The sequence below is a fragment of the Cibotium barometz genome, chromosome 14 (genome assembly GCF_041138505.1).
Source record: "Cibotium barometz isolate CiBa-2024 chromosome 14, ASM4113850v1, whole genome shotgun sequence".
NCBI lineage: Eukaryota > Viridiplantae > Streptophyta > Polypodiopsida > Cyatheales > Cibotiaceae > Cibotium > Cibotium barometz.
In genome coordinates, this window is record NC_141059.1 from 4024171 (window position 1) to 4047336 (window position 23166).

Genomic DNA, 23166 nt, shown 5'->3' on the forward strand with positions numbered 1-23166 from the left:
GAAACCCAGCCGCCGCTGACCAGCGCACACTAATAAAAAAGAAGAGACGGCCAGCCAGCGACCTGCGCATTAAAAGAAGAAAAGAAAAGAGGAAGCGAACACAGCCAACCAGCGTCTTTTTTTTAAAAAAAAAACCCATACACTTACGGGTTCCTACGAAATGGCGCCTGCCTTGGTCTTCTGCGCGCCAACTTGCTGCCGCCTCCCTTCCTCGAAAGCAGCCTTCTTCATTGCAGTTTGAAGCCTTGATCCATCAACAACCAAAAGATCGTATCGATGAGCTTCAACATGTTTCTCAACAAAAATTCTCACACCCTAAGCATGGTTATTCAAAGACAACCAGACACAAAGTATCTTCGTGCGAGCAACGCAAGCCTCAGTATGGATATTCTTGGAAATGTTACAGTTCTAAGCAACCAACTTCTTATTGGAATCATCAGCAACAGAAGCAGCAACATGAAGCTTCCAAAGGATCACATCTTGGAAAGAAATCAGCCATATCAAGATGGGCTTACTTAGTGGCACGTGTGTCCGACCCTAGTCGAGTACTCGGTCGTGAATGCCGCGACGTTGGACAAGTTTCCCCTCGCGAGCAATGCCCTACATTCAAGTCCTTGCAAGCTCTTGGTGGCAGTGTTGAAGACTTACTTATTCTCACGTTGTGCAAGAGGATCCTTGAGAGGTCTAAGAGGCGCAAACAACCTCAACCTCCCCCTTCTACATTGGAAGCCTTAATACCTGCTGAGAAAGCTGAAGATTCAGAAGATTCTGGTACATGTGTGACAGATACAATGTTCACAACCCCTTTTCTTGCCGTGACCCAGGCAGAAGCAATAGCCTCGTCACCGCCCATGCAAAACGGAGTCTTTGCCTCTGACCGGATACCTGACGCTGTGGTGAATGATGATTCTTCTTCAAAAATGAAGACTCCAGTTCTTACCTTCAGTGGTGCAAAGGATAAATCAGACGTAGCCTCTTGCAGCATGACTTCAGTCGCTGCAAATGAATCTTTGGACATAACTTGTCCCGAGAACAACTTTCTAAGCAAAGAAAACCATATGGAAGATATTTCTTCTCAACCTACGACAACACTCGAAGACTTTTGCGTTCTAGAAAAATCAGTGGAGTCCCTTTCAGACATCCAACAGGTGGTTGTCGCCTCTGAGCAAGAAAGCGTGGTGACACAATCAGATAATTTACCAATAGTTTCACTTGAAGCAGATAAAGATTCAATCTTTTCTTGGACAAAGCTTGAAGTTACCAATGATGTTAACAAAAGTTCTACTCAAGTTACAGATATGATTCTCATGCTTTTGGTAAAGATGAGACAAGTTGCAGATGCAGTTAATATTCAGTTTGGTATATGCAAGATTGTTATGTTCAACAATAATGCCATGACATGGGATCTAGCAGCTAGAGCTTTGGATGCAGAAGCAATACAATCATTTCCCTTCTTCCAGAGTCACAACAACTACCCCTGGGTTTTATTTTAAATGGGAGGGAATGTCACGATTGTGACTTAGTTCATTATACACAGTCTCCTTATGATTACAGATACTGAAGTGACATGATTACAGAGGACCCCTACACTCGGATGGTCACGACTATTCGCTCTAGAGACATGCCTCTTCATCAAGAGCCACACTCCTTCGACGACTGGTCACACCCCTTCGCTCCAGGGTTGCAACTCTTCACCCAATGGTTGCAGCTACTCGTCCAAAGGATGTGTCTCTTTGCCTAGAGTCATGACTATTGGTCATGAGATGTGTCTTTTCATTCGTGTCTCTTGGACTCCTATATAAGGAGCCTGTTGTATCACAGTTTCAATCAATCAATCAAACATCTGTGTTCAAGTCTACTTTCAGTTTCAGTCTTAAATACACAGATAGTGGATGAAATACTAAGTAATAACAGTAATCCTCACAAGTGGTTGCTATGTAGTCTTGCAAGGTAGCATTGTGATGAGAATCAAGACCAGACTTGTAGACCGGTTGAAGTTTAGACTCGAACTTCCTTTTCTTCTCGGGTTCACCCACAAATAAGAATGGCGAGACCTCTAAGTAGATATTACAAAACTTGTTTACATATGTGTGCACAAACTCATTGTCCTTCTGCTCATCTTATCGCACTTGCTCATAATCGTCTCCATAGCATCAGGAGGCAAGAACTGTGCATAAAACCTCTCTTTGAAGTCCTCCCATGTCTAAACTGGGTTGCTTGAAAGCTTTTCAGTGATCCACCAGTGGGCAGCCGATCCCTTTAGAGACATGCTCACATGGCGAATCTTTGACTTCTTGGAGAACAACTCATCACTGAAGGCAATATCAAGCTGGGCTATGAAAGCCATTGCCTTAGTCGCAGCATAATCTGCAATGGTGTCTTCTTGGATACTTTCTTCTGTGGTGGTGCCTTCTTTGAAGCTTCTTTCTTCTTCTCGTGACATGGTGGACAACTTGGTGGTTTTTCCTTACCTTAGTTTTACCATCCACAGAATGCTCTCACTTTAGGTAGCGTCACGATGAGAAGCTCTAATACCAATGTAGATCTGTTAAGGGAGATGCAATACTGAAGGCGAATGCTGAAGAGGACTTCGGGAAACTCTCACACAGATTTGCATGTGGCTAGTTAAATAACTTCTATTTAAAGCATTGCTACTTAAAGCTTCTGTGCCTCATGTTAGGCTGTTAATAAATTGTGCTGTCAATATATGTTGAGAGCTGCAAGATGTCTCTTGGAAGTTGGTTGATCTTGTGAATCAAAGGATAAGGTCTGTGATGTATGCTTTTTCATAACTTTTGGCTTTTGTGTTTTTTATGACCTACAGGGCCTACTACAGAATGAGGCTTTTGGTGGTGAAGAAGAGAAGGTGGGATTCTTTGGCAGATGCTTACTTCATGGTAAGCTTACGGATGAAGGCTGTGAGAAGGCTTGCATAGAAGAGATAGCACCCATAGCTGTCGGGTCTAAACACGACAACAGCAGCTGTGCACGTACTGAGGCAAGCTTCGTTATCATCCCTTTCTAGTATCGATGGCTCAGGGAGAACATCTACTTTTTGGAGAGAGAGAGAGAGAGAGAGAGAGAGAGAAAGAAAGAAAGAGAGAGAGAGAGAGAGAGAGAGAGAGAGAGAGAGAGAGAGAGAGAGAGAAGCTTCTGAGTGTTTTGGACATGGTCTGATTCTAGGCGAGTTACTTGGTGTGTGCAGGGGAGTTACAGAAGGGGAGAGACATCATTTGGGAGGAAGACGATGGATTCAAGATCTCTTGGGGTATCGCAGGAAGAAGTTGCTGCTTGGCTTAGTATAAAGGAGCACAAAAGGAGCACCCGGAGGTTTATAAAACTGGCAAATTCTGACATAAGAACCCATCACAGAGTATGTTCATAAAATCGCACTTATCTCTGAGAGATTTTCAATGTTCTCTCTCCCCCCCCCCCCCCCCCCCCACACACACACACACACGCCCGTGCGCAGTCTGTTGTCCTAAGCGATTATAGCGGGGGGAACCATAAAAAAAGAAAAAACAGTACTAGCGGCAGTCTGCTGTTTTGATCTGTTATAAGTTGTGCAACACACCTGTCTTCTCATTGTCATCAGGGTATGCCTTCCTCCAAGATCAGATCATGCCTCGATGCTTTGCTAGATTTCTTTTAGTGCATGCATTCATCTATCTAGATAGAGCGATAGGCAAATAGTGCTCATTTGCAGAATTTTGTGTCCGCGTAACGGGATAGTGAGGTGCCAAACTTCAACGCTATTTTAATCCGGTCAAAAAGATCAAGCGTTGTGAGAGTTCCGCTGTATTCAATCCTTTGCAAGGATGCATCTCACTTTTATGTTTACCTCCCTGCATGCATGCGCACGTGCTGTGTATGTATGCCTATGTGAGTACATGCATATCCTTGTGTGCTTGTGCCATATATCCTTGTTTTTTTGTGTGTGTGTGTGTGTGTGTGTGTGTGTGTGTGAGAGAGAGAGTTTGGAGAGAGATCAGTGTGTCATCGTTTGGCGATCCTGCTCGCCTGCTCGACTGCTCGCCTGCGACCCTGTTCGCCTTCTCGACTGCTCGCCTATGACCCTGTTCGCCTTCTCGCTTGCGACTTTGTTTGCCTGTTCGCCTGCGACTCCCTTTGCCTTCGAAGCTGCGACTCTACTCGCCTGTGAGCCTGCGACTCTGTTCGCTTGCGATTCCTGCGACTGTCCTCGCCAGCGTCTCCTTTCGATTGTGCTCGCCTGTGACACAACTGTCTGTGAGCCTGCAATCTCGTCTCTCCCTCCTCCTACTCTGTGTGTGTATGTGTGTGTGTGTGTGTGTGTGTGTCGCTGAGATCTTCGCACGCCATCCTCTCTCCCCGTGCAGTTTCGCCTTCCTTTTCAGGTTCAGTTCGCATCTGCAGATTTTCTAGAGTTCGAAGTCAGCTTCAGAATTCTAGTGTATAGAGCTTTTTTTGATTCGCATCAGCAGAAGTTAGTTTCAGTATTCGAGTAAATAGAGCTTCTTTTTGATTCGCATCAGCAGAAATTTTAAAGGCTCCTGTATACAGCATACAGCTTTCATTTTTTTTTTTAAAAGGTTGTTTAGCAGTGTTGTACAGACTTTACTCTTGCAATTACCTATGCTTGCCGGGATAATGCTGCAGACAGTAACAAGAGCCAGCATGCTGCAATTGAATCTGTCACCATGATTAAGCAAGATTCGTCGGATGCACAGTTTTGTATATGAGGCTTTATGTGAGGACTTTGTAGACAGTTGTGTCAAATGGAAGGACCCGCCTCCTTCTTTCAGTTACAAGATTAAATTGCCGACGATTGTGTCTCCTCTGCGTAGATACTCAGAGAAAGGGATTATTCTCTTCTTTCCGGGTAAAATGCCTTCTGCGCAAGAAGTAGCTCAATGGATTCAGTCCATTCTAGGTGGACCCTTTGTAGATGGAGTTCACTTTGCAGCAAGGGGTTTTTATGATTTATTACTGTCTGATGGTCAATATAAGCAGTAGATGCTTGAAACTTCTCCCCTTATGTTTGGTGTACAGTTGGTACATGTGTTACCTTGGTCCCCGACCAAGGACTATCAGTCCTTGATTAGGCATCATTGTCCTGTTTGGGTCGAGGTCGTGGATTTTCCGGAATATTTGAGGGAACATTTGCCAAGTATAGCAGCCACTCTGGGCAAAGTGGTTTGTGCACCTCGTCCTACAGGAAACAAAAACAGATTTTGCATCTTGTGGGATACGGACCATGAGCAACCACCTACAATTGCTGTTGAAGTAGAAAATGTGCGTGGCATGGGTGCACGTTACTTCAAATTAAATTGGGGAGTCTTTGCAGGTGCTTGTTTTACTTGTCATAAGTTTGGGCATATGGCTTCTAAATGTCCTTCTCTGCTGCATCCTCCGCCGTTATCTGCTGTACCTCCCATTTCAGCGAATGTGCAGCCAACTCAAGCTAAGGAGATACCAACAAATCAAGCCACTCGAAATACTCAAAAGGAGAGAGAGAAAGGAAAAGCTAAAGTTATTCCACAAGTTGTTTCTTCTTTGGCCGTGCCTAATCAACCTAAGGATAAAGGAAAAAATAAAATATCTTCGGCTGAATGGAAAACTCCGAAAAAAGCTACTATGGTTCGTCGTGCTCCCGTTCCTTCACGTAATTGGACTGCATCTGCCACTATTGCACAGTCTTCCACTTCATCGACTATGCTTTCTAGAATATGGTCGGATGTAGTTCGAGGTGCTTCCTCGAGTATGGATGCCGATGTAAATGCTTTGGATATGTGTGTTGATACGAATATGCATGAGTCTCTCTTGATTCAGGGCGAAGGCTCTCTCCCTGATTCAGTTGTTGTTATGCAGCACTGATTTTGCTGGCTGTTCACTGTATATACCTTTGTACAGATTTGATGTTAGATGCTCCAATAAAATGTCTTTCGTACAATATTAGAGGACTTTGTGATCCTAGTAAATTTAGGTTGTTTTGGCACTATGTACATAAAATGCAACCTCATCTGGTGTGTGTGCAAGAACACAATCAGCATACCTTAGTGGGTCAATCAGGTCACTTTGCTGGTTATGATATATTTTATGCGGACACTCAGCATTACTGGGGAGTTTTTATGATTGTTAAGCATGATCTGCAACCAATGTTGGCCTACAATGATTCTGCTTGCAGATGGATGGTCATTCAATGTTTATTGTATGGACAAATTTATGAATTTGCAGCAGTTTATGCACCACAAAGCTCAGTTGACAGGGCAAATATATGGTCACAAATGTTGGCTTATCCCTGGCTCCATAATGCATTCCTTTGTGGAGATTTTAATAATGCTCCATCTCCTGAATTTAATTCCACTGGAAGAACTCATATGCTTGGAGCTGAACGCACAACATGGAATGATTTGCTCTCTTTCTGCAATATTTTGGACCTATGGCAGCATGTATTCCCTCGTCTGCAAGGGTTTACTTTTAATCACAATGCTTTTCCACATATCTGGACACGTCTGGATCGCTGGTACTTGTTACATGCTGACCAATATGATGATTTTGTTTACAAACTATGGATTGATCGTTCCATGTTACTCTATGATCATTCTCCTTTATGGTTAGGCCTTTATTTTGATATGCCACAAGATGTCTCTATTCTTCAGAAACATAGGCTGTTGCTTTTAAACAACAGTTATCTTGTGCATGCTGATTTCAAGGAAATGGTTTTGCAAGCCATTGAGCCTTTGCCCCTTCAAATGCATGAGGATATTGACATTGCTTGGTTTCAATTTGTTCAGCGCATGCAGGCTGTGATCTGTGATTATGGTCGTTATTACATGGCCGACTTGCGAGATCGGATCTTGCAGGCTAAAGAAACATGTCAATCTATGGCTGATCTTGCTCAGTTTCGGGTTTTAAATACTAATGAACAAGAATCTTTAATGCAGGCTAAGCATTTCCTCATGCTAAATGATCAGAGAAAATTGCAAAAATGGTTGACACGTTCGCGACATCGAGCTATCATAGATAAGGGTTGCTCTTCCAAAGATTTTTTCAAAAATCTACATGCTTCAAGACAAAAGGAATGCATCAGAAGGGTGAAAAAATCTGATGGTCAATGGACTCATGCTTTGTCGGAGCTCTCGTATATTGCTAGTCAGCATTTTGCAGCTCTTTTTGCTAAACCGCTAACTACTTCATCTGACATACTTAATGCTCGTTATGCTTTATTGCATCATGTTCGGCCCATTATTTCTCCACAGGATGCTTTGGAATTAGAATCTCCGTTCACTGATATTGAACTTAAAGATGCTTTACGTTCAATGGGTCGATGGAAATCTCCCGGATGGGATGGATTGACAGTGGAATTTTTCCATGCTTTTTGGCCTCAGCTGGAACAATCATTGCTGTATATGATCAATGAAGCTTGGGCAAATGATGTACTACCATCTTCTTGGAAAGAAGGATTGGTTAAGCTTTTCCCTAAACGGGATCTTTGTGAAGCTTTTTCTGATTGGAGGCCCATTACTCTTATGCCTGTCATCTATAAGCTTCTGACTAAGATGTTGGCAAATCGTATTAAAGGATTTTTACATGATGGTTTGCATCCTGCGCAATATGGTTTTGTGCCTCGGAGGCAAATCAATGATAATTTGGCTAATGCTTATATTGCCATTGAATATGCCAAATACACTAAGCAGGATGTACTCATTTTGTAGGTTGATATCGAGAAAGCTTTTGATTCTGTGCATTGGGACTATATAGCTATGACTATGAGTTATCTTGGTTTCGGTGCGAAGTGGCGAAATATTGTGTATTGGCTCTATAATGACAGTGATGCTTCTTTGATTTTGAGCTCTTCTCTATTGGATTCTTGGAAATTGGGACGTTCAGTTCACCAGGGTTGTCCGCTTAGTTCCTTGCTGTTTGCTATTGCCACACATCCTTTTCTTTGCTACTTGGATTTTTTGCAAGCTACTGATGAATTGCATGGCTTACAGCTTCCTGCTGGGCATACTTTCCTGGCTCAGGCTTATGCTGATGATTCTTTTTTTTATGCCCAAGAATACGCAACAAGATCTTCAGAGATTAATGGAGGCTTTGGAACTTTTTGGTCTGGCTGCTGGTTTGAAAGTGAATTTCCGTAAGTCTACCTTGCTTGCGCTTAACGTACAGCAACGGCATCATGTATTGTGGCCCGGTGGAATACCTCCTGGTGGACATATCGTTTGTCATTTGGGTTACCCTTTGGGTTGGCAGCTGTCATCTTCACAAATGATTCAATGGGTTATGCTAAAATTGAATCGCAAAATTGATTATTGGCAGCTTTCCACTTGGCCTCTTCATGTACGTCTCAGGATAGTACAGGCATACAGTTCTTTCTTCCATTGATTATGTGGAGGAAAGCTGATATAGATCGGTTTTTGTCTCTGGCAATGGCAATTGTGTGGAAAACTCAACATCGTAAAAAGGGTCTTCGTCTTTTGTCAATGCCAAAGATGTGTTCTCCAAAGATACATGGTGGCTTGAACATATTGAATATTCATTTTCATGTGCTTGCTCGTAAACCCACTTTGTTGTTGGAATTTGTACATCAGCGCCAGCCATGGGCTATTATGTTGGGTCATATGTGTATGTCTATGTCTTCACTTGCTTTTGGAAAGTGGACTGTTACGTATTGGGATGCAATTTTCAGCCATTTCGATGGAAAAATTGTCGGCTGCCCTCTTTCATCGAAGTTAATTTTTGCCTGGAAACAGGTTACGCAATATCTTTTTTGGAATCCCAGGCTTAATGCGCAATCTTCTTCGCTTCGCCTTGAGAGTATTCATTGGTCAAAGGCTTTTGATGTACCCTTGGCTCTACGTGAGCCTAGGAAGGCATATTTCCTTTCAAAGAAAGGAGTTTATCTTATTGATGATGTTTTGGATGCTGGTGGCCATGTGCTTTCTTTTGTGGTTGCCGCCAGAAAATTTGGTCTGGGGATGCATTATAGATCAATCTGGCAGCTTATTCGAGAGCTTCTTGCTCCTTTTGAACCAATTGCAGATTTGGATCGTTCTGATCGTTTGGTTGATTGGAGCCTTAGAAGAGAACAACGTGCACGAGGCCCTTTATCAATGGCTAAACTTTCGGTTCATTCGATATATCATCTCTTGTTGCCTGCCTCTTGGGTTCAAGAACATGCGAATCAGATTTGGCATCTTCATAAAAGTCAGGGTTGGTGGATACAACGCCTTCATTCTCTTTGGAAATGCAGTCTTCCTTTGAAAAGTAGACTTTTTTTATGGAGATGCTTGATTAGAGTCTTGCCAGTCGGCCTTTTCTTGGCTAGGCAACTTTTGGCACCTTCAACTTGTCATAGTTGTGGTGCTTCTCTAGAGACAGTCTTTCATCTTTTGTGGAGTTGTCCTCTGACCAGGACTTTATTGGATCGGATTGCTGCACGTTTGAGAGCCCGCTTCCGACAGGCACCCTTTGGGAAATACTTTTGGATCTTCGGTCTTCTCCCTTCACCCCTTAGATCCTATAAAGTCTTCTTTGATTGGGTTCGCTACTGGGCTTTATGGACTACCTGGCAGTCTCGCAACAGGATAGTTTTTGCTGGGCCTCATTTGGATGCTTACTCATTGTTCCGTTCCTAGCCATGCCCTGATACAAACCTTCACTTACTGACAAGGGAGCTATTATCTTCTCCCTAGGAATAAAGCAACTAAGGAGTTTGTAGACTTGGCATGAAAGTCTGAAATTCCGAGGCATTGAATGATATAGGATGGCACCACGCACCATTTTCAGCTTTAACAGAATCATTGCCAATGAGAGGTTCTCCCTCAGCATTGCACGCCGGTCGCAAGAGGTATGGACATATTGCCCTACAAACCACTTATGCTGTCGTCTCTCCGCTGGGTGAGGAAAATATAAATCCTCGAAATGACATGCGAGTCTTGCTCGACGCTGAGCATAGTGAACACTCTAGTAGTCTCCCTTGTATATGGTCTTTTTGGTGGGTTTTCCTTGTTTTGAGGTTTCCCACCTGTAATTAATGACATGAAGCTTTACAAAAAAAAAAAGTGTGTGTGTGTGAGAGAGAGAGGATCTTGTTGTATCTTCTCTCTCTCACAGGGATATTTCAGCCTTCATGTCCCAGGCAATGGAATTGTTATGGAAGACTAAGTCACATGTGAAAGCTTTGCGATTACTGAAAATGGATTTTGTATGCTCCCCCAAGATGCATGGTGGTCTTAACATTCTCAATCTTAGGTATCACATGCTTGCCCGTAAGGCAACTCTGCTTACTACTTTTTTTTCCCAACAACAGCCCTGGGCCATTATGTTAGCAACCATGTGCTCTACTATGAAATCATCGGTGTATGGCAACTGGATCACTGATCTTTGGGAGGTAGTCTTGGGAAAATTTCAAGGGAGAATTCCAGGCTGTCTCCTTTCCACTTCTTTGTTGCAAGATTGGAAACAGGTTTTATCCTCACTTAAATGGTCTCCTGGTAATGAGCATTCTTCCAACTCTTTACAGCAGGAAAGTCTCCATTGGAGTGCTGTTTTTATCACTCCATTAGCTCTTCAGGAGCCCATCAGAGCTTACAATCTTATGAAGCTGGGCATAAGGAAGGTGGAAGATGTGATCAATGATCAGGGACATTTTTTATCATTCCCTGAGGCATCTCGTAGATACTCACTGGGTATGCATCATAGATTCATCTGGAGGAAGCTTGGTCATTTGTTACATCCGTTCCTCCCTGTTCCTCCTCTTGCTCAAAGGGAGAGACTAAGGGATTGGACTTTGCAATCTTCAGTTTCTGCTAATCATCCTCTCCCTCTTCATGCTTTGGCTTCTATGAAGGTCTACAGGTCTATTTTGCCACGCCCTTGGATTGCAACTCATGCCAACTCCCTTTGGCATCTGCACAAATCTTGGTGGAGGTGTAATCTTAAACTACTATGGGCAAGTAAATTACCTTTACAACAAAGGTTATTTTTATGGAGATGCATGGTTGGTGCGCTTTCGGTGGGAGTTAAACTAGTCAAAAGAGGGATAGCGTCCTCTGCTTGTCTCCGATGTTCGTATCAGTTTGAGACAGTTCTTCACTTGCTATGGCTATGTCCTCACTCAAAGTTGCTTTTGGACTGAATTTCAGGTTATTTGCATCTTCGCTTTTTGAGACAGAGATTTGGGAAATTCTTTTGGCTATTTGGCAGATCTTCACATTCCCTGTTAGAGTTTTCCTTGTTCCTCTCTTTGGCTCGATATTGGGCACTATGGCTTATATGGATGCAGCATAATTATGCTTTCTTGGGTCAGCCATTGTCTCATTCATATGAGTCCTTTACTCACTAAGGCAGTCTTTGTATGATGCCTGTCACGAGGGTGATCTTCATGTCTCTTGCATAGAACTTTTTTACTACTGTTTTTAAGTTCTAGGGTTTAGACATCCTCTTTATGTCAAACCCCTTTGTACATTTATGATATAATGCAATTTCAACTGGTTTTACCAAAAAAAAAAGTGTGAGAGAGAGAGAGAGAGACAGAGACAGAGAGACAGAGAGAGAGAGGTGGTGTGGCCTGAGAGAGTCTGCGTCCGTGTTTTGCCTGTAAGAGAGTGAGCCATCGCTTGCTGCTGGAGAGAGGGCCGTCACCTGTTCTTGCTGTCACCTGTTCATCGTTTTCTGTACAGCTTGCACCCATGAACAAGTCTTTAATGAGAAAGTATATACCCGTGGGTGTACCACTTCGATCGGTGAAGATCCTAAAAGGCTAAAGGAATCAGCCCTCACCATGATAATGATGTTTTGCACAAGGACTTTCAGGAAAATCAAGCTGTCTGGGATAAGCCTAAATAAACCTACAATCAAATACAAAATCTCGGTGTAGATAATTCTACCAAAAGTAAAGAAGTTTTCAGAGAGTGCTGTTATCTTATTTTTCCCTAGGAAAATGCCATCAGCAAATGATGTAGCACAATGGTTAAAAACATATTGGGTGCATGCTTTGTTGATGGTGTGTATTATGCAGCGCGTGGCTTTTTTGAAGTGGTCCTTTTAGAAGCAACATACAAACAACAACTGCTAGAAAAATCTCCACGCAAATGGTCCATGTGCTTCCGTGGAATCCTCCTTAGGATTACCAGGCCCTCATCAAACATCAATGCTTGGTATGGGTTGAGTGGTTGACTTCCTGTGAGTTTCAGCTAAGTGCTGCCAAGCTTGGCTCAACAGTTGGGAACTGTAATTTGCGCCCCATGTGTGATGGGAAATCGTAATCATTTTTGCATTTTGTGGGACACTCCTCCGTCTATTGCTGTGGAGATAGATGTGTAAGAATACAATGTCAATACACAATAGCGTAAGCTAGATCAACACAATACAAAGCATTGAATTGCAGAAAGAAGTGGAATCAAAGAAAGTTGCGAAAATGCCAAGTTGGATCTTGACAGAAACCACTTTTGGACAAGGGTTGTTCTTCAAAAGTTTGCATACAAGGAGGCAAAATCAATGCATTTCAAGACTTCAAATGCCAAACAGTGAATGGACACAAAAATTTACGCAATTGGAGAAAGATTGCATTATTCATTTTCAGCATTCTTTTGCAACACCTTCTCGGTTGACAAATAGCACTTACTATGCTTGTCCTTGAGTTGCTTTTTCATGTGGAAGAAATCATGGATGCACGAGAAGTGCAAGATCTTGAAGGTCTTTTTTTGGAATTAGTACTTAGCGTTTGTAGTTAAATCGTTGGGTCGATGGAAATCCCCAGGTTGGGATCATTTAATTGTGGAATTTTTTCTTCGGTATTATTGGCAAGATGGGTTAGTCACACTGGTGCCAAAAAAGTAAATGTGTCCAAATATTTTTGATTAGCGGCCTATTACATTGATACTTGTGATCTGTAAATTAATCACTAAAATGATCATTGCTAGGATCAAAACGCTCTTGAATAGGGGCTTGCATCCAGCACAGTATGGCTCTGTCCCTAGATGACAAATCACATATTATTAATGCATATGTGGGAATAGAATATGCCAAACATACATCATAGGATCTCTTGTTACTGCAAATAGATGTGGTGAAGGCCTTTGATACAGTTCAGTGGGGTTACATTGCTGCAGTAATGATAAAACTTGGGTCTGGAGAAAAAATGTGTAATGTCATTTACTAGCTATATCAAGAAAGTATGGCATGGTGCATACCGAGCAAAGGATTGTCCTCGCCTTGGGTATTGGGGAAATGCATATTATTAATGCATGTGGGAATAGAATATCCCAAACATACATCATAGGATCTCTTATTACTACAATTAGATGTGGTGAAGGCCTTTGATACAGTTCAGGGGGGTTACATTGCTACAGTAATGACAAAACTTGGGTTTGGAGAAAAAATGTGTAATGTCATTTACTACAAATAGATGTGGCGAAGGCCTTTGATACAGTTCAAGGGGGTTACATTGCTACAGTAATGACAAAACTTGGGTTTGGAGAAAAAATGTGTAATGTCATTTACTGGCTATATCAAGAAAGCTTGGCATGGTGCATACTGAGCAAAGGATTGTCCTCGCCTTGGGTATTGGGGAAATCGATCAGGCAAGATTGCTCTTTGAGTGCTTTGTTATATGCAATTGCAACGCATCGTTTGTTACTTTATATGGATAAACTCACTGACAATGGACAACTACATGGGTTGTAGCTGCAAGGTCGTGCTTTGGTAGCTCAGGCTTATGCTGATGACTCATTTTTCTTCCCTATAAATACACCGCATGATCTCATGGTACTTATGCAAGCTCTTGCGTTTTTTGGTGAGGCTACAAGGCTATTCATAAACTTCAGGAAATCCAAATTGTTGCCCCTAAAGGACACGGATTGGCACAACATTTTATGGCCGGGATAGAAAATAGTGGAAACAAACTTTGCAGAAAGTACAGAAAAGCAAGCTACCACTAAAGCAACAAGTATTCTTCCGGAGATGTATTGCAGGAGTACAAGTAGTAAAACTTTGGCAAAAAGAAAGATTACCACTGCTCAATGCCCTTGGTGTTTATGCTCTAATGAGACTCTCCAGCACTTGCTATGACGCCTTTATTGACACCCAAGATTTCTTGCATAGTTTATTAGTGCGTTTGACTATTAGATTTCGTGGTACACATTTCTCTAGGAACTTCGGGAACTTTGGTAGATATGAGAGGAGGCTAGCAAGAATGGCTCCTTTTTTTGAATGGACAAAAGGGGCTCTCTGGTCACTTTGGACTGCACGCAATCGACTAGCTTTTTCCAATCACCCCCGATTGACAAGTATCACTAGTTTTGTCAACCATTGTGTCAATTCTTATATGACTGCCATCAGCTCCAACAGCTAGATCAGATTGTTAGCCATTTGGCCTTCGGGAAGTCTTGGTGTGAACACCTCTATCCACGGGCACTTTTTACTTTGGCTAGATTGAGGTTTTTTCTCCATGGGAACACTTCAACACACCCTTGTGTGTCGGGCCTCGAGCCTTATGAGTACTTTGTACTTTTATTCATTATCATTATCAAGTACGTTTTCCAGCATGACTTTCTCTCTCACATTTTTTCTTTCAGAGCTCAACTGTGTGTGTGTGTCTATGCGTGTTCTCCTGCAGAGCTCACCCACCATAGCCAACATTGGTATCAAAACTGCCTGCTAGTCGTCCACGCCAGCTGGTCGCCTTTCAGCCCTGTTGCCTGCTGGTTGCACACGTGAGCTGGATCTACAGCAGCGTGCCCATCATTCAGAGCTGCCCGCTGGTCATCACTGCACAGATCTGTAGCAGCCGCCATGAAGAACACCATCGCCGTGTGCTCCAGGGGCTTCGCCCAACATCAAACCCCCAAATCAATTTTTTGATTTGGGGATTTCTGCCAGTGCCGCTTCCATTGACTAAGCTACCTTCTCCACCCGTTGGCAGTGCCGGCGGTGCCACCATTGCAGAGCCAATTTTCAAACCAAATTTTTTTGCACATTTGTATTCCTCATCCTTTGCCGAGTCTTCCAAGCCGAATCACACCTGAATCGGAGCCCATTTAGGCCATCGAATCCCCTTTGCAAATTTTCAGCTTCTCCAAAAACAGAGCAGAATCAAGCCTTGGGTTGAATCTGGCATTCCTTGTGCTCTCTCTTAGTGCACTCGGCATCGAAATACAACATTGGGACACCCATCCTTGGGGTCTGTTTTGGTTATCAAGCCTCAATTCAGATAACTTTTCTATCCCTACACTCTGTCATCTCAATACATTTGTAGGTCCTTGTCATCAGTGAATCATTGGGCATCACAGAAGCCTGCCTTTCAGTGGACATGCAGTGCAGAGGTGATACTTGAGAGTTCACTTGTCTCTACGGTTCTTAATGGTTTGCCTGAATCCTATCAAGGATTTGCTACCACTTTTCGCCTCTTGACGAATAGAAATCCAAATTTGTACACATTTGATGATTTGGTAGCTCTCTTGTTACAAGAAGAGCAATCCCAATCCAACCAGAACAGCATGATTGCTGCAGATCAGGCTTTTACTACCTCCTATCATGGCAAAGGAAAATCTAGGGCTGGTTCTAGTGTTAAACCTAAGGGCAAAGCACAAGCCCATTTAGATCCTCCCAAGTCTAAGGAGGAGAAGATCGAGAAGAAGAAGAGATACAACTATTGTCGGAAACCTCGTCATGTAATTGAAGAATGCAGGCAGCGTAAAGAGAGAGAGAAAAAGAAGCAACAAGATCTTGCAGCAACTATAGGTGACAGTGCAAGGCGGATGCTAATTGGTATTCTGATTCAGGTGCTACAGAGCACATCACTTCGTGCAAGAAACTTTTTGCTACCTTGAGAGGTGTCAAATCCCCACGAATCTCCTCATAGAGTGCTCTTGAAACATGACTCGAAACCTACAAAACAAAGCCAAATAATGTGAAGGGAGTGCAAACCTGACTCACCACCCAACCATGACGGCCGTGGGTAAAACCCACAAGTCTTGGTTGTCCCCACTGAGCCACGAGCTGAGCTAACTAGCAAGACGTACCGTCCAGTCTCTATCCCGTGACGTCCCATACCGCCACGGAGCTACCCTCGCGGGCCTCGAGATTGCTGCCGACCTCGGCTGCATGAAACAGGTGCACGTCTGCACTAGATTCGGGCTCCTGATCATAGGGCTCTCACAAAGACTCGCGAGACTTTATGAACAATTGACTAACCTTGACCACCCTTTTATAGGCTCTTGGTCGGTCACCGAGCGTCCACACTTGGGCACCCGTCCGTCCATACTTGGGTGCCCGCCCGTCAGTCTATCCCTAGCCTAGCTCGCCAATCAATCTGCCTAGCTCCAAGCTTCCCCAAGTCTCGAAGCTAGTCTTGTGTGCATGTTCACACGGTAGATACACTCTGTGCACATGACATACTCCCCTTTCTCTAAGAACTCACTCCTGAGCTCAGTAAAAACCTAGGGTAGTCCCTCTGAAGGGTAGTCAATGTCTCGTATGTAGCGTCCTCCTCAACACAATCCTTCCACTTGATCTTGTATCCCATGAGTAGTGTATTCCGTAATCGCCTTTCACGAAATCCAAGAATCTTTTCTGGTTCGTGTGGGATAAATGTCATATCCTCGACATCTATGATTTCTTGAGGAGTAACTAATTGGTATGTTCCACCCAGTACTTCCTTAAGTCTACTGACATGAAATACGGGATGAACTTTCACATGAGAAGGCAAGTCCAGTTCATATGCAACTCAACCAATCCGGCGTGTAACCCGAAATGGTCCGCAGTATCTAGGGAATAATTTCGAAGATCAACCCGTCCGTAAAGTCTCGGAATCTTTCGAAACTCGCAAATATACCATCGTTCCTTCGGAGAACTCTCTAGGTGAACGATGTCTATTAGAATAAAGTCTGTGTCTGTCTTAAGCACTTCTAATAGATTCCTTTGCAACTTGTAACATTTCTTGCATATCTTGTAAAAAAATACGCGTTGTATCATGCTGAAGTCTTGAAAATCCCACGGTAACAGGTGATCTAGGTTGAAAACCGTACATAAACATAAAAGAATTAAAACTTGTATTTGTATGCTTAGTACTGTTATATGCAAATTCTAACATAGGAAGATAATCCTCCCATGAACTCTGTCTTTTGGAGACATGAAGCAAAGTCTGATTCACCCTTTCAGTCTGGCCATCAAGTTGAGGATGATCTGAGGAACTTAGATTCAAAGTTGTTTCCAACTTCTCAAAAACAAGCCTCCAAAAGTCACTTGTAAACTTAGAGTCTCTATCACTGACTATGTAGTGCGGTAAACCGTATAGTCTAAACAATTGCTCAATAAACTGCCTTGCTAATTGCGTAGCTGTAACAATCTTTTGTGTCGGTAAAAATCTAGTCATTTTTGTTAAGCTATCCACGACAACCCAAATAGAAGCATGGCCTTGACGTGTTCTTGGCATTCCGGTAATAAAATCTATGAAAATACTTTCCCACTTATTACTTGGGATTTGCAAAGAATGCAACATCTCAACCTGTTTTAAGTGTTCAGCTTTATTTGCGTGACCCCAGGGTGTCCAGCAAAAGAGGCGTCGTGACACTCCTTAAGAATCTTGGACCTAATGTCCGGGACCTGTGGTACACAAATTTTGTCATTACAGAATAGTAAACCATTCCGAATCATCCACTGGCCTCTCACAGCGTGAATGGTAGGCTACTCAGTCACTGAGTCTTGGTCAATCAATGAGCTCCCGTCCAGGGTCCTCTGCCAATATGGACCAAAATAACTATCAGTCCTACAAAGCCCTCTCAATGATTGAAATAAGTCGGTAGAAATCTCGGTGAACGACAGAGTATTCACCTCTTTGATCTGACTAAGCGCATCTGCTACACTATTCATGCATCCCTTTCGATAGCGTATTTCAAAATCAAAATCTTGCATTAACTCTTCCCATCTAGCTTTTCTTCCTCTCAAATCATCTGCATTACACACATACTTGATCGACTGATGATCAGTCAATATCACAAACTTGGAGCCATATAAATAATGCCTTCAAACCTTGAGAGCGAAAATGACAGCATAAAGCTTCTTCTCAAGGGTTGGCCAACGAGATTGAGTGTCGTTCAGCTTTCGACTCTCGAAAGCAACAGGTCTACCATCTTGGAATAGAGCAACCCCGATCGCATAATCACTCACGTCAGTCTCAAGAACATAAGGCCAACTAGGATTGGGTAGTGCTAAGGTAGGTGCTTTCTTGACTTTATCTTTCAGAAGTCTGAAGGCCATATCCAAATCGTTATTCCAAGAGATAGGTTGATTCGACCTACGTCCACGACCTTTCAACAAGTCGGTCATCGATAGTGTGAGCTCAGAGTACTCCCACACAGATTTCCGAAGAAAAACAACAAAATTGAGAAAAGAATGAAGTTGTCTCACTGTCTGCGGTATAGGCCAGGCCAAAACCTTCTGAACTCGGTCATAGTCAATGCTCAACACGTCTCTTGTGATCTTGTGTCCCAAGTAAAGGATTTCTGTCTTAAAAAACTCACATTTACTTAATTTAGCATACAATCGATTCTATCTTAAAATAGTCAAGACAATCGTGTGAGGTGTCTAACATGATCCTCAAGAGTACGACTATATACTAAAATATCATCCAAGAACACAACCACGAACTTCCCCAAATGTTCACGAAAAAGATCGTTCATCATTTGCCGGAAAGTGAGTGGAGCATTGGTTAACCCAAAAGGTAATACGAGAAACTCGTAATGGCTATACCTAGTCCGAAAGGCGGTTCTTTTGACGTGTCTTTCATAAATACGTATCTAGTGATAGCCAGTATGTAAATCTATCTTTGTGAAATACTTCGCTCTCCGACTAAACGGTCAATCAGGTCATCTGATCTAGAGAGAGGATAGTGGTTCTTAATTGTCACTTTGCTCAGTCTCTTGTAATCTACACACATTCGCTAGGTGTTGTTTTTCTTTCTCCTAAGTAACACAGGCGCATCCCAAGGTGATTTACTTGGACGGATCTGGCCCATCCTCAAATAATTTGTGAGTTGTTTAGCCAACTCATCTTCCTCAGCTTGGCTCATCCTGTAAGGTGGAATGCTAAGAGGTTGAGCACCAGGTCCGCATGGTTGTCACGGTACGGAAATACGATACCGTACGGGAATTTTTGGTACGATATGAAATTTTCGGATATCGTACGATAAAATATGGTTTTTATTTTTCACTTACAACCTATGGAGCTTCAAGCTTGAATGTGAGGGAAGGTTGGGAGGGGAGGAGTCTACAGTGCTTGAGGAACCAGAACATGGATATGTGTCTCTCCCGGTTGGATCTCCTGATTGTCTCCAAAAAAGAACCTGGATGGGTAATGCAATACCAAAGGTCTCCCAGTGTAGCGTTTATGACTAAGGAACCGTCCTTGCACAAATACGAGGAGTGCATCTAGGGTGATAAGTTTAGGGACTCCTCTCTAGATCAAAATGGCCATGTCCAAATCTTCTCCCTCGTACATAACTTGAGAATCTAATTGTCTAGCCTAACTATACCAGGGATCCCCAAGTGATGTAGCAAGATTCTCTCATCCTACCAATCAAGTGTACACTACCAATCTACCTCGCCAGATTTTTTAGGTCTCTCAACAACCCCATATGGAATACTGAGTGGAGACGAAAGTTGTGAAGTATTGCGAGCATTTGGGATCTTCGTAAAGCAGGGTTTCTATATTTTTTTTTAGCATTTGGAATTTTTTTTTCAAGGGGAAAAAAAAAAACTCGTGCCGTACGATATCGTACGGTATCGTGCCGTACGAACCGTACGGTACGAACCCATTCGTACCGATACGAGAAACAACTATGCACCAGGGACTAGATCAATACGATGATCCATCGTCCTTTCGGGTGGTAAGCCCGATGGAAACTCCTTAGGAAATACATCTTGAAACGAATCTAGTAACTTCTTAATTCTTTGCTTTCAAACACACTTAATTCATTGACATCCATAGTAGGTATGAGAAATGAAGAAAGTGGAATCAAGACACAGTGGAAAGCAATATACAAAGAAGAATCCATTATATTTCCAAAATCAACGTTATTTACAAGAGGTTCCTGAGAGGGTTGTTTACAATCACCTAAGATAAAATACTGTGTGTTCCTATGTTCAAAAGAAAAAAATATGACTAGACCAATTTATCTGGACCTGAAGATTCTTAAACCACTCAATCCCTAATAACAAGTCTACATGCTCTAGATGCATAACATAGCAATCCAGAATATCTTCGTAGTCCTAAATCCGAATTGGTAGCGTCTTCACCTTTCGATCCCACACTTGCCGACCCGCAGGTAGGCGTACCTCGTAGGTATGAACGCTAGGTGTTGTGTCCAGACCCAATTTCTGCACAAGTTTGTAATTAACAAAGTTGTGTGAGCTTACGAGGTCCAAAAGAATGTGGATTCTATGACCATTCACTTCTCCATAAACTCGGAGAAGATCGTGCAAGCCAAAAACTTTAGAGTTGAATATACAATCAGAACATGAACTAGGGCAAGAAAGTACAGTGACTGAAGTACTTGTCAAAGACAACTGGTTGGCTGCCTTCGTCTTAGGTCCTGCGTTGGTCTTAGCACCCTTCTTCTTCAGACACTTGTTACGCATGTCCTTTTTCTTCACGGATGAAGCAACGTCCCTCCTCCTTGAGAGCTTCAAAGCCTTGAGGAGACGGTTTACTATTTGGGTATTCGGTTTATACCAGTTCAGGGGGACATCATGCTATCTCAGAGAAGATACATTGAGCAGCTCTTAGAAAGGTTCCAAATGACAAATTGCAAACATGTTTCTACTCCTATGGAACAATACTCAGCTTTCTCTCTCTCTCCTCTCTTTTGCATGCATTTTGCGTCGGCATGTTCTTGGATGGTGTTTAGAGCTGAAAGAAGACTCCTAGAGTTTCCGCATGTAACAGCTGTCTATTGATAGATCTTGGTATTAGACAGCCGTCTTCTACCACCATTTTCACTGATAGCCAGAGTGCATTGATAGTGGCGCGAAATCTGGTTTTTCATGCACGGACGGCACATTGAGGTGCATTATCATTATGTTAGGGAGAGGCTCCATGCAGGAGAGAGAGCCTTGACCTACGTGCCTACACGGGCCAATGTGGCAGACAGGTTTACTAAGTCTCTTTCGAGAGAGAAGTTTGAAGCTTTTTGCAAAGCGTTAAAATTTATTGCCTCTACCACGGTAGTCCACTACGCCCTGTACATGTTCACACCATTCACTTCAGGGGGCTTTGTAAGCCATTTGGCCTCCGGGAAGTCCTGGTGTGAACACCTCAACCCATGGGCACTTTTTACTATGGCTGGGCAAAGGTTTTTTCCCGTGGGAACACACCCTTAGAGTACTACTTTGTACTTTTATTCATTATCATTATACGTTTTTTCTCTCAAAGCTCGATTGTGTGTGTGTGCGCGCGCGCCTGTTCGCTTGCAGAGCGCCCCCACCATAGCCAACACAGATACATCTAGATTTGTTTTTCCAGTGTTTTTAGTTTTGTGAATCAATGAGAAACACTCTCATGAGGGTGCTTCTCTCTGCATAGTAAAGTAATAGAACAACGGTTTTACAAAAAGAAGTTGTGCGCGCATCATTTCTTCTTAAACTAACATCTTCCTTTATCATGGCAGGAGTATGTTCGTTATAAGCAAGAACAGGGCTGGAAGCGTTTGGCAGTTTACAAATCTAATATTCATGCGCTTGGACTCTACACTTCAGATTTTATTGCAAGGGGAGAAATGGTGAGCACAGTGGTGGAATGTGCACACGAACTGCAGCTTCAAATTTGTGTCTCTTATCTCTTGTTCACAGTGGTTATGGCTTAACAACAAGGACATATTTGCAGGTTGTTGAGTATGTAGGTGAAGTCGTAGGTCTACGCATGGCAGATAAACGCGAGGCCGACTATCTTTCCAATGGAAGACTTCAGTATAGAGGAGCATGCTATCTTTTCCGAATAGACAAGGAGCACATAATTGATGCAACCCACAAAGGGGGCATTGCTCGGTTTGTGAATCACTCTTGTTCTGTAAGTCCTTCAAGCTTTCAAAAATTTGCTTGTGTACATCTCAAGTTGTGGAAGATCATTTGCAGTGATTTGTCTTTCTGATGCAAAACTGGGGTCGTCTGCAGCCAAATTGTGTTGCAAAGATCATTTGTGTAGAAAAGCAGAAGAAGGTAAGCTTAGTTTATTGAACAAGGTTACCTCTTACCACCCTCATTTGGAGTTCCAACTTTCTGTTTCTTTTCTGAACAAGATGAGCTGTGGATAATGCAGGTTGTGTTTTTCGCGGAAAAAGATATCGCTGCCGGGGAAGAGCTCACATATGACTACAAGTTAGACTTTGAGAACGACAATAGAATACCATGCTATTGTAAATCTGCAGAGTGCAGGGGTTATCTAAATTAGTTGGCTTGCTTAAGGTTAGATATATGGACTATGGTCTTTATAAAACCCTTGAATGTGATGTGGGCAATGTAAACTGTCAATGGACTGGCCAGTTTTCCTGATGATTGTCGTGGTGGAGATGTGTGGCACAGCTTTGTGCACCAAGTGTGTAAAGCCCTAATAAAGGATGTAAGACGGCTGCTCCAAGATGATTCAATGGCTGGTTACTGTTAGATTTTGTATTGTTAGATCTGCATGTTTGGAGCTAGAGCCATGGGTGGTTAACAGGGTTCAAACTTTCGTGTTTTGTGAGCTCCATTGAGCATAAATACGATGGGCTAAACTATCCGCATTGAGACAGCTCCATTATGATGTAAACTCAATCACCATCTTTTCTATGCTTGTTCCTCGTTTTTTTTTTTTTTTTTGGGGGGTACAATTCTTCCAAGTCAGTTGAATTTATCGCCAATTTGAATAAAATCAAGCAATTCGGGCGCAATTGCAAAAGAACTTCCTGTGAGCAGTTCTTCAAAAACATGCTCACAAGGAAAGCAACCTCGGCGAATAGTAGGAGGGGATGTGACCGTTCTGTGTGGTCGCCATAGCCCTTTCTTCGTCTGCTCAACTCACTGCATGCCCCAGTGCTCTGCACCAAACCTATTCTCACCACTCTCTGCGCGCTTCAGCCGTGAGGGTCTCGCCACGTCGCCCCTCTGGGGATTCCGCCAACATGGCAGGAAGCTCCAGCTCTGCTGT

The 23166-nt window shown here is 42.9% G+C and overlaps 1 protein-coding gene across 3 annotated transcripts in view; it reads left to right on the forward strand.

Moving 5' to 3' along the window:
- Positions 1–22812, forward strand: part of LOC147631574 (uncharacterized) — a 116643-nt gene extending 93831 nt beyond the window's left edge. For 2 of the 3 annotated variants that reach the window (XM_086808091.1, XM_086808092.1), the window contains 6 exons: positions 2825–2998; positions 3206–3373; positions 21653–21763; positions 21868–22050; positions 22155–22199; positions 22300–22812. In XM_086808091.1, the coding sequence (XP_086664217.1) occupies positions 2825–2998; positions 3206–3373; positions 21653–21763; positions 21868–22050; positions 22155–22199; positions 22300–22431 (813 nt within the window). In that variant the 3' untranslated portion in view covers positions 22432–22812. Of the gene's footprint in view, positions 1–2824; positions 2999–3205; positions 3374–21652; positions 21764–21867; positions 22051–22115; positions 22200–22299 lie in introns of all 3 variants that reach the window. The other variant, XR_015267319.1, reaches the window with a different exon arrangement.
- Positions 22813–23166: the final 354 nt, after the last annotated feature.